Source organism: Tasmannia lanceolata, unplaced genomic scaffold, assembly GCF_043159265.1.
Source record: "Tasmannia lanceolata isolate RefF3 unplaced genomic scaffold, GAP_Taslan_0.1 ptg000025l, whole genome shotgun sequence".
Taxonomy (NCBI): domain Eukaryota; kingdom Viridiplantae; phylum Streptophyta; class Magnoliopsida; order Canellales; family Winteraceae; genus Tasmannia; species Tasmannia lanceolata.
This window is the reverse complement of record NW_027518702.1, coordinates 10,408,176-10,419,965: the sequence shown is the minus strand read 5'-3', so window position 1 is coordinate 10,419,965 and position 11,790 is coordinate 10,408,176. Positions and strand designations below refer to the sequence as shown.

The following is an 11,790-nucleotide window of genomic DNA, read 5'->3' as shown; positions in this document are numbered from 1 at the left end:
TTCTGAGATTACTAACCTTTGCTCGTATTTTTGAGAGAGAGAGATTTCTAGTTAGAAAACTTATGGAGGGAAAAGCTATTTTGAGTGTCACGTGTCTTTGCCAGGGAAAAAAGGTGGGTTATGGGCTCCTAGGAATAGATTTAGTGGTGGGCCCGCCTTTAACAATACTAAGAGAAGAACGTGGGAGCCTGATTTGGGCCCACTCCAATTTTATTTTATGGATCAACAATGGGCATTGAACTTCTATGTGATCGTACACACGTATAAGAAGTCAAGAAGGCATTTTGCAGAAGGAATTTCGCAGACCGGCTTTTGCATGAGAGAGCAGCCACGTCAGATGAATTAAATGAATGAGACAAGAGCAGAGCCTATGTGGCTGCTTTCTCATGCAATAGCTGATCCGCAAAATGCCTCCTCCGATGGTCCCTAGCAAATCCCTTATTTTAATGCTTGCTTTCATGTTTTTAGAAGTCTTTTAACTTTTTAGCGGGAAATTTTGATTTGATGACTCAATACAATTTCTTTAGTGAGGAGTTAAATTTTGGGAACTGAAATCCGTATGGTTTTTTTTATTAGAATAACAAAATTTTGTGTGCAGCCACCGTGTCTTCTTTCAAAGAGGGGCATCTATAGGCACCTAATTTTCTCTTCATCCTTAACTAGTATTAAGTTGTTACAACATCGAACCAATACTTTTCCATGACCCATCTACATTCCATTTGCACCACTCTTCTCGAAATCATGTGGAAGAGCAAAGTCTATAGGAATCCATCCTCTTATCCCCTACATAGTGAGAATAAAACTCTTAAGACTTGTGTTTTCCTGGAAGATGCATGATTTGGAGAGAATAAAATTTCCATGACCCAATGAATCTTATTTCTTTTCTCCCTGACAGTACTTTTACAGCTTGAGTTCTTCTCAAAGAATCATCTAACCACCTATTTTTAGCAAGAGATTACCAACTTGATGACCTGATGTAGATTCATTCAGTCATTTAGGACCCGAAAGCCCTGTATTTTTTCTTTTCTTTTGTCAAAATGTAATCAAAACTTAAGATTTACATGTTTCAAAACTTAATGAACTGATAACATTTCTTGTCAGTGCCTGTATCAATGAACTGATATGCTCCATTGAAAGTGTTTTTGGATCTGTACAAAACCTGCTCTTTTCCATGCATTAAGCTATAGAAAATGTTTCCCAGTGGGTATGATAAAAAGATGAAGGGAAGATGGATAAAACCCATTTAATGGAAGGCTCTTATTAATAGAAAGAAATTTACAGACCCCTAACAAATGAAGATTTTAACAGCTCTTAGTCTCATCTTTGGGAAGTTCTAACTTGTCAAAAACCCAAAAGTTTATTCAAATCATTTCTGAAATTCCTTCCAACCGCCGATAATTTACATAGAGCCCATCTAATTAGTAATTACACCACCTCACGACCTCGTTCTAGCGTTTGCATAATCAGCACGAGCTTTCTCGCTTGCTTGTCGAATGTCTTCATACATTTTCAGAGATGCCTCCGCGAACTTTGTCAGTCGATCAAATGCCCGCGTCAAGCTTGCTTGTAAACTGCTTAAGTTTGAAACTTTTTCACACTTCTCATCCTCTTTAGTCTCCAATTCTCTCTTGTTCTCCAAATTTTTAGCTATCTCTTTCTTATTCTGTTCCTCTACCTGCTGCCCAAATGAATCATGCAATTCTGTTATAAAGCCTTTGATGGCATCAGAGAGCTCCAAAGATGGCAAGGCTTTGATTGCACCAAACCAATCATGACATAGGACGAAAATAGGAGGGGCGAGAGCTCGGCGTGGGGAGAAGGCCATTCTTCTCTTAGAACGGTCTTGGGATGGTATAATGCAATTTTGAAGCCAGCTATTCAGAGCATCCACATAGGAGTTTTGGGCTTTGATCCAATCCGAAAAGCTAGAGCCAAAGCATTCAATTTCATTCTGAAGATGGGCCACGGCCTGCCTGTGGGACTCGCTTTGGGAGAGAGTTGATGAGCTTCTTGTGTGGTAGGCTAGTGAGATGGTGATGTACTGTGTATGATGGCATTCAAGCATTGTTTTCCACATCCTGATCAATCTGCGAAGTACCAGCAGTAAAGAAATTGGATATTGCTATAAATAGACGTTTTGAATATGCTAAAGAGTAAACAGCTACAAGACTACAATTAAAACTCAAGTATGTTCTAACAAGAACTATCACATAACTCACTGTTTTTTTTCCGCTTTGGTACTGATATTGCCTCTCATGCTTTTGTTATAACTTCCTCTTGCTGATCTTCCATGCATGGTTTAAAATTTCAGCCGAGACATGTCGTTTCGGCAGAGAAATGTTTTGGTCTCAGTCAAGAACAAAATGAAATGCACATTGAATCGATTTTTTACAAGATTTCAACGAATTCGAAAAAGTGGGTAAAATTTCAACCAAAATTTCGTTTTCACACCTATTAACAAGATTTCCACCGAGCCATTTCAAAAAAAAAAAAAACAAGATTTCCATTGAAATTTTAGACATTTCCACCAAAATTTTTAAAATACCGAAATTTTCGCCGACAAGATTTCGGCAGAAATTTCCACCAAAACTGAAATATTTCGATTTCGATGGTGGCCGAAACCAACACTGAAACAGAAATTTAAAACCTTGCTTCCATGTACAAGTGCAACTAGTAATTTCAAGCCATTACTGAAGCCATGATTACATAATCGCATATTTACTGTGGGGTATATAGAATGGGAATTTACACTACATAACAGATGGGGAAATTTCATGTATTCAATGATAAAGGCTCTTGATAAACCATATTTTTAGGAAAATATCCAACAGTTTTGGTGAAAGGAAACCATGTCACAATTAAGCAACTAAAGAACTAGTCGCTTTCCAATGGTTCAAAAAAAAAAAAAAAACAGATATCCAATACCATCTGCAGTGCATACGTATATCCCTGATACCAAATTTTAATAACTTGTATTGGTAATTAAATTTTAATAACTTGTAGATGCATCACACATACATCTACATATATTCACGAGGTTAGAAATGAAATAGAGGTAAAACCAAAACACATCAACTGAGCTGGTTCAAGGGTAACGAATTCAAAATTGGACAATGGAGAAATATGAAATTTACCCTTTTATCAGTTCTACAAGTTGCGGCTGCAATTCTTCGTCTCTCAACCTTTCAATTCGCTTCGATATTGAATCAACTGCATGGATAGCTACTTTTATTTGTGAATGCAGATCCTTCACAATCGCTCGGGTTTTATCGATCACTTGGGGGTTTAAGTCCCTAGCAAATTGGTGCCTGAGCAGATTACATCTCCGGTCATACTCCTTCCTGATGGACTCACTAGCCTACAAAAATTGAATAAATGGTTGACAAGAGGAAAGAACTGTGCATATATTACTTGAAGCAATGTGACAGCCAAGAAGCTTGAGAAACAAAAGAGAACACCTTAATCATAGATCATGCTTCAAAAACTCTTCCAATAACTCACCATAAATTCAAATAATATATGAAAAAAGAAAAGTTTTTTTTTTGAACAAGAAGAAGAAGAAGAAAATGCAACAGAAGCACATGCTTCAAAACTCTTCCAATAACTCACCATATATGAAAAAAGGAAACAAATTTTTTTTGAAGAAGGTAGCATTGCAAAAAAAAAGAACAAGATACAAAAATGTGAGCTGTCCGTAAAAAAAAAAATACAAGAAACAAAAAAGCCCATAGAAAGCCAGTTTAGCCTGGTGTTACTGGGGTCGCTACTCGCTACCTCCTTCCTCTCCCCATCAACCCACGAACTGAGTCACACAACCCGAAACATGGTTCATTTGCGACTCAGATCACTAAAAATGATGATCCGGGTCGTACGACCCCTCCAAACACAGTTTATTTGGGACCCATATCGTTAAAATGCCACGGGAGAGAAAAAGAAAGACACGTGTCAAAATACATTGAGAGAGCATGCCCTAAATGGAAGAGACGTTTTCACCCTTTGAGAGAGAGACAACAGCATGGGCTTTTCCCTCCAACTGCTTGGCTTACAATTTACACGCGGATATCATGCTTCCTCCATTATCTTGTTCTCTTGAAAATTTGGCATTTCCATTGTTATTCAAGCACACCAACTTGTCAGTTGATTATTATTATTGTGTACTCTTTCCTCATAAAGTTCACTTTATTTGAAACTTGTTTCTGATTCCCTTATATCATATTTTGCATTGGAAATCCATACAAGTGATAAGAGATTTCTGATAATTCAGATTATAAATTTGACCAATCTTCGGGTGAATCTCCTCATTTCCCAATTAATATAAAATATCCACAAGATACACTACCCTCTTAAAAAGTCAAAGTGTGCATATGCGATCTCCTTTTTCATTGAATATTTGGACACCATGGAGACGAAGTGTCTGCATATTTATTTCCAACTGTGAAGTTTTTTCAGGAGTTGATATTAAAATTCTACCGTGTAAATCACCACAACATCTGAAACGGATAAGAGATTTCAGATAATTCAAATTATAAGTTTAACCAATCTTCAGATGAATCTCTTCATTTCTTGATTAAGATCAAATATCCACTATATACACCACCTCTTAAGGAGTCAAAGTGTGGACAGTCGATCTCCTTTTTCATTGGACACCAAGGAGAGTAAGTGCCTGCATATTTATTTCCTGCTGTAAAGTTTTTTCAGATGTCGGTATTAAAATTCTACCATGTACATCACCACGACATCTGAAATGGATGGAGGTTAAAAGGCCATTTACTTTCACCTTTCATTCCCCTTTGTAAGGGTTCATGTACATCACCACGACATCTGAAACGGATGAGAGATTTCAGATAATTCAAACTATAAATTTAACCAATCTTCAGGTGAATCTCCTCATTTCCTGATTAAGATCAAATATCCACAATATGCACCACCTCTTAAGGAGTCAAAGTGCGGAGAGTCGATCTCCTTTTTCATTGGGCACCAAGGAGAGGAATTTCCTGCATATTTATTTCCCGCTGTAAAAATTTTTCAGATGTTGATATTAAAATTCTACCATGTACAACACCACGACATCTGAAACGGATGGAGGTTAAAAGGCCATTTACTTTGACGTTTCATTCCCCTTTGTAAGCGTTCAGTTTTTTTGGTTACCAGATGCTTGGTTTTGTAGAAGACTTGGGGCAACTTAGCCTCCCTCTCTCTCTCTCTGAAGACATGGGGCTACACCATTTTATAACCATCTCTACCCAAAACCTGTGTATAGCGCGGGGCCAACTATTTTACCCATGAGGTGGGTCTACCATCTCTAGCCAAACAACTATGTATTAGGGTGAGGCCCACCATTTTACAAAGATGCATAGCATGGGCCCGGAATACTAGTGTGCGTGTGTGTACATGCATGCATGAATGCATACATACATACATACATACATACATGATACATACCTAAGCGAACCGAATTAGCGCTCCAAAGCAACCACAAATATCGAACCAACTAAGTGAACCCCATCGTATCACATACAAACTAATCATCGTACCCTGTACAGTGTACATAAACAAACCATGTTCCAAGTAACATTGGTTTAGCCACAGTAGCTGCTTCCAAATTGGCTGATCTCCATTGATGTTGTAACGGTGGATTGCTTAGTTTGCTCAGGTTAGAGATCTCAATGATAATTGATTAGTTAGCTGTACACGTGGAATTTTAATATCAAGGAATTGTTAGGTTTTGAACCCAGGACCTGCCGTGAGACAATAGCGTTGGTACCGTGTGAAACAACCAATGACTCCAAAAGCATAAGATGTTAGAGTTGGTGTTTTTAATCATTTATAATTCACCACTCAATATCATTAGATGGTTGGATGGCAGTCACCCTCATCCCTGGAGACTTGACAACTTGTTCGATGAGATCCAGGATTGATTGGCCAGTTATCCTAGTTCATTTAAGCAAGTTGGAAGATTGGCCAACACTGATACGGTTAGATTAGCTCAGATGGGTGTTGGTAGAGACAGACTGGAGATCTTTGATTTTCTTCCCTCTTGGAGGATCAAGTGTTGCGATCCTTCGTTGTTTTTCTTTTTCCAATACTGACCACGCCCCCCCCCCCCCCCCCCCCTTTTTTTTAATGAAATCTTCATCATTCAAAAGAAAATATTTTGAAAGAAGTTTTAGATAAGTGCCCTGCTCTTGTCTTTGTTTATAAATGGATGTGGGGTCCATTCTTTTTGCATAAGTGTTTTCTTGACCAGTACAAGAGAGAATAATAATTTCAGGTTCACAAAAAGCCATCTGAACAGGATCGTCTAAACTCTAGACCTTTCAAAACTTAAAGCAAAAATATGGTTTTTGAGTGTAAAACAAACTGGCAGACCTACCAGTTCCAGTTAAGTCTGGTTTTTAAAATATTGTTATCAGGGGATCCAAACCCCAAGATTCCAGCTAGTGAAGGTAAATAATGAAGTATAACATGACAATGTAACACAAGATTATGTAGCAAACATGAATCTTCCCTATTGCATGTAGCTAAGAACCTTTCTTTAAAAAAAAGAACCTTATAGCTAAGATGAACTGAAATATTATTTTTCTACAAGTATAATTTTTGAATGATTTTCAGGGGATCCAAACCCCAAGATTCCAGCTAGTGAAGGTAAATAATGAAGTATAACATGACAATGTATCACAAGATTATGTAGTAAACATGAATCTTCCCTATTGCATGTAGCTAAGAACCTTTCTTTAAAAAAAAGAACCTTATAGCTAAGATGAACTGAAATATTATTTTTCTACAAGTATAATTTTTGAATGATTTTCAGGGGATCCAAACCCCAAGATTCCAGCTAGTGAAGGTAAATAATGAAGTATAACATGACAATGTATCACAAGATTATGTAGCAAACATGAATCTTCCCTATTGCATGTAGCTAAGAACCTTTCTTTAAAAAAAAGAACCTTATAGCTAAGATGAACTGAAATATTATTTTTCTACAAGTATAATTTTTGAATGATTCTACAAGTATAATTTATTTTTCCAAACATGAATCTTCCCTATTGCATGCTATAAGAGCCTTATAGCAAAGATGAACTGAAATATTATTTTTCTACAAGTATAATTTTTTTGAATGGTTCTACAAGTATAATTTATTTTTCCAATTCCACACATTATAGTTAAAAACATCAAACACTACAACATTGTTAATAACTGATATCCCCTGCCACGAAACTATCCATTTACTCAAGACGGCATGAGGAATTTGCATTAGACCTTGTGACACAAGAGGACATAGCAAGATGAACTGAGACATTGATTTTCTAAAAGTATAGGTGATTTTTCTAATCCCACACATTATAGTTAAAAAATTCAAACACTCCATAGTTAATAACTGATACTCCCCTGTGTTCTTTATTCTTTCATTTTACATTTTGGTTTTTGGTAGGGCTCGATTTATGAACATTGATGGAAATATAATTACACAATAATGGACAAAAGCAAGAGAAAAAAACCTAAGGTAAATAAACAAATAGAAAGGAAGATTAATTTAGTGTAGAAAGCACTGTTAAATGAAACTAACAAAAATGAAGTGTTTAATGTAAGGGAGATGATTTTTTCAGGTGCCCGCACCCCCCCCCCCCCCCCCCCCCCCCCCCCCCCGGCAGTAGAATGGTACACCCCCTTTTACATGAATGGTGGGCAGGCTTTTTTACGTCAAATCACGTTAACTGGGTGGTGTATCCATCCTACAGGGGGGTGAAAAAATCATCTCCCTTAATGTAATGAACATAAAAGTACGCTATTAAAGTTGGACTCAATAATCATTTATATTGTCATAAGAAGAGAAAATAAAGTACTATAAACCATATAAAAGCATAAACTTGGAACTATAACAGTTCAAGGTACAGAGTCCTTCAAATTCAAGTACCTTCACTTCGTCATAAAGTTTTCTCTCCCATGCGTATAGTCTGTCCAAGGTAGAGGAATGTCTCCCGGAAATCATGCAGAACTCTTCGGCAAAATCACTACCACTGTCATCAACGTCATCTCTCGATGCTGATGCAAGAGGATTCCTCGAAGATGATGATTGTGATGATGTTGATCTTTTCCAAGTGATAACCTTTGTCACATGCTGGGGAGGTTCTACATAGACATTGAGAGAGGTAAGATATCACCATGCAGGCCCAAAACCCATACTCCCATAAGCTTTTTATGCACTATGTTATGTGAAACAACCAATTGCTCCAAAAGCTTACGCCGTTGGAGATGGCGTTATTTAATCTTTTATACTTTAACACTCCCCCTCACGTGTGGCCCCTCTTTTTAGGGTTGGCCTACATGTGGCACATGTGACCCCTCTTTTGGGTTGGCCATTACATGTGGATTTTTAATATCAAGGAGTTTTGAAGCCAGGGCAATCGTTCTAATACCATGTGAAATGACCAATTACTCCAAAAGCTTAAGCTGTTGGAGATGACGTTATTTACTCTTTTATACTTTAACATGATATACTAGGTACTTCTTGAAATTACAAAAAACACCATCACTGCCCATTTATATGGGAGGATGATTGTCTTTCAACTAACGATATAATAGTTCTCGAGAAAAATGGCTAATGGCTATTAAGGTCAACTTACCATGAGGAACAGGTTCAATCCCTCTCCTGCAACAAACTAGATGGCAGGCAGCAAGAAATAAAGATGCAGATGGCGTTCCTGTGAACCCAAGAAATGTAATAAGAAGCTTGTCCCACATGATTCACAACCACAGGAAAAGTTCAAGTCAACAAAAAATTATAAATTCCAAGACTTATGATTAGTAAATATAACTAAAATTACTCACCAACCATTCACCACAAAAAAAAGAAAAAGAAAACTAAAATTACTCATCAATAGATCATAAGCTACTAAAAGAATCAGTCAAGGGCCAGGCATTTGACATTGTAAAACAAGTTTTATCACATTACCTTTGCTCTCAGAACAGTGTAGCTGAATTTTGTTCGCCTCGAGCATTCTAGACACCTCCTTGCCAGACTCGGAGGCTCTGAAAAAGCGATGCTCAATGTCCTTCATACTTGATAAGAAATCTTTAGCCCTGTGGGTGATGAACTCAGAAGGATCTTCCCTTTCCGCATGTACTTCTTTCTCTAGACCTCTTTTTTCCTCTCTCTTTGAACCACCTGGCTCAGAAGAAAGATTTCTAGGCAAAGCTTCAACTGACCCACTAGCAATGTCGTCAGACTGGATCCTTTTCTCCTCACCAACCCTAGCTTGTTCTAAATCAGAAAATTTATCCAATGTAATACCATTGGTAGATTCATGAGCCCTCTCGAAATCCCGCCTTATTTCGCCAATAAAGGTTTCATCTTTGCCCACTAAACCAAACTTCTCCCAATTCCCCATTTCTTCTCCTATAAAGTGATCAACTCCCTCTTCTCTAAACTGTCTAAAATCAGTCAAATTATCAAAATTCTGTTTGTACCCATTTTCGACCCCGATGGGATCAAAGAAGTCCCATGAAGAACCTGGCGGAGGAGGAGGTGGCGGCAGCGGCGTAGTAAAGTCCATAGATTCATCTTCAACAAATTGATTTATAGATGAAGAATTAAGCCTAAAAGTCAAAGAAGCGCTTGCTCCTGATTTCATATAACTCATGGTCGGCGAAGAGGGGCTACCATTGTTTATAGGAGAATCGACAATTTCGGCATTATTGGAATGTGATGGTGATGGATAAGAGGAATGTGAAGGGGTTTTATCCAGTTCAGTTGGGGACAATGAGGACTCTATCAAAACCTCAGCCTCAGCAAATCTACGCAGAGCAATTCCAATACTACGAAGAGATTGAACATAAGAAAGATGGGCTGATGCTAAGGCATACCTCGAATCGATTGCTTGTTTGATGAATCTCTTCCTTTCTTTACAGAGTCTCAGAACTTCGCTCTTCTCATATTTAGAATTCGAACAACCCATTTCCCACTAAAAATCGATGCGGTCTCTATTGTTCGATTGCTGAAGGATATCTAGTATAAGAATGAATGTATCAAAGGCCTAGAAATCTACCTTTTTTTTTGTAGGTAAGCTAAGGTTTGGGGGAGACCCCTACTGGTTTATTAAATGGAAAGAAAGATGATACATTTAAGTACGAAAACCAACAACCCCTGTGCTTGAAACACACTAGATAGGAAAAACAAAGGACTCAAATGATCCAAAATACTATTGACCCATGAATGATTCTGATGCGGATTATCTTTGGACCCCAAAGGAGCCAGATAAACCCCTTTTCCACATGGCTAGTTAGCTTGGAAATGCCTAAATCATTCAAAGTCTACTTTCAAACAAAGCAAACCTCATTCAGAAATTCACTATATTTTGAGAGTTCTGACGAAAATGGTAAATCAAAATGGAAAAGGAATAACAGTAAAGGGCAGATGAACTCTTCAAATTTTTGATGTGATCAAACAATTTAAGAGAAAAGATACACAGAAATTAAGTACCTCAAGGTACTAAAACAAAGCAAAAACTGTCTTTCTTTCCACGGAAAAAAAAAAAAAAAAAACCCCACTTCAAAAGGCCTCAATTTTCAATATTTTGACAGGTACCCATTTCACAAAAAAGAGAAGAAACCCTTCTCCAAAAAACCCCAAAACCCACTTCAAGAAACCTCCATTTTTGGGATTCCCAACAAAACCCACATAAAAAAATGAAAAAGAAAGCAGCCCTTATTCACAAAAAAGCATGAAAGAGAGAGAGCTTAAAACCAGAAAGAGTAGTTGGGGCATTAAAAACTTATCCTTAAAATGGTATTCCAACCCACACACAGAAAATTAAAAGAAGAAACAAGAGATTGACAAAAAGATGAAAGGGAGTGAAAACAGAGAAATGTAAAAGAGAGGAATCTGATACAGTGGAGAAAGTACCTCGTAGTGTGTGAGAGAAAAATAAAATAAAAAATCGCTAAAAATAAATATCTGTTTTTTTTTTTTTTTTTTCTATTTCTGAAACTAGCATTAAAACAAGGAAATCCTGGGGTGATATTTTTCTGTCAGATGAATACCTGTTTTCTTGAGAAATTTTTATGGCAATATTACCCCTAGGTTCACTTCTTTTCCCTGGAATGTGATGTGGTGGAAGGAAAAAGTTAATTTCCACGTCATTTTCAGCTTTTAAATAAGAAATTCCACATCTGATAATATTTTTTCTAGAAAAGAAGTGAACACAGAAATTCTGTCTTGTCAAAGTCTTGTCAGGGAAAAGAAGTGAACAGAGCCTAACGGCTCTATCAATTCTTATTTTCTCGGGAAATGTGGTGGGATTGATGGTAGACCTGGCAAACGGGTGGGTCGGGTCGGGTCGACCCTCGGGTCATGCGGGTGCAGGTCACACGGGTTGCGGGTCAAAATGACCTGCATTCCTACGGGTCACTAGTTGCTGACCCATACCTAGTGCGGGAGGGTCAGGACGACCCGCAATTTTTTCCAAAACAATGTTTCTTTTGGCCGGCGATAAATTCACCCCCTAATTTTCAAGATGGACGGTACAACCTGCACCATAGGATGATCCAAACCGTCCATTTGACGGGCCACAACATAAATAGATTGTGCCCCAAAAATCATTGCCATAGGATGATCTCAACCGTTCAATCTATAGAAGTTTCCATATTGTGAGTCCCTCTTTAGATCAGAGGGTTAGAATCATCCTATGCTAATGATTTTTTAGGCACAACCTATTTACATTTTGGCCCATCAAATGCACGGTTTGGAATTTGGATCATCCAAAGCATATATAACATTGGGGTCAGAGTTTC

General features: G+C 37.6%; 1 protein-coding gene across 1 annotated transcript; it reads right to left on the bottom strand.

Moving 5' to 3' along the window:
• Nucleotides 1–1,231: 1,231 nt before the first annotated feature.
• On the bottom strand, nucleotides 1,232–10,992 carry LOC143857915 (nitrate regulatory gene2 protein-like). The gene is made up of 5 exons (XM_077368463.1): nucleotides 8,954–10,992; nucleotides 8,625–8,702; nucleotides 7,916–8,130; nucleotides 3,135–3,358; nucleotides 1,232–2,087 (listed from the first exon to the last, which is right to left on the bottom strand). Exons 1-5 carry the CDS (start codon nucleotides 9,954–9,956, stop codon nucleotides 1,436–1,438), a joined length of 2,172 nt encoding a protein of 723 aa, XP_077224578.1. The 5' UTR covers nucleotides 9,957–10,992; the 3' UTR covers nucleotides 1,232–1,435.
• Between the last annotated feature and the right edge of the window lie 798 nt (nucleotides 10,993–11,790).

Bases quoted from the DNA above. Each gene is read 5' to 3' on its own strand.
- LOC143857915 (XM_077368463.1), bottom strand. From the start codon at position 9,956: ATGGGTTGTTCGAATTCTAAATATGAGAAGAGCGAAGTTCTGAGACTC. The intron at 8,703-8,953 runs GTAATGTGATAA...TTGGGTTCACAG, and splicing joins ACACTGTTCTGAGAGCAAAG to GAACGCCATCTGCATCTTTA. The intron at 2,088-3,134 runs GTAAATTTCATA...GGTACTTCGCAG, and splicing joins CTTGTAGAACTGATAAAAGG to ATTGATCAGGATGTGGAAAA.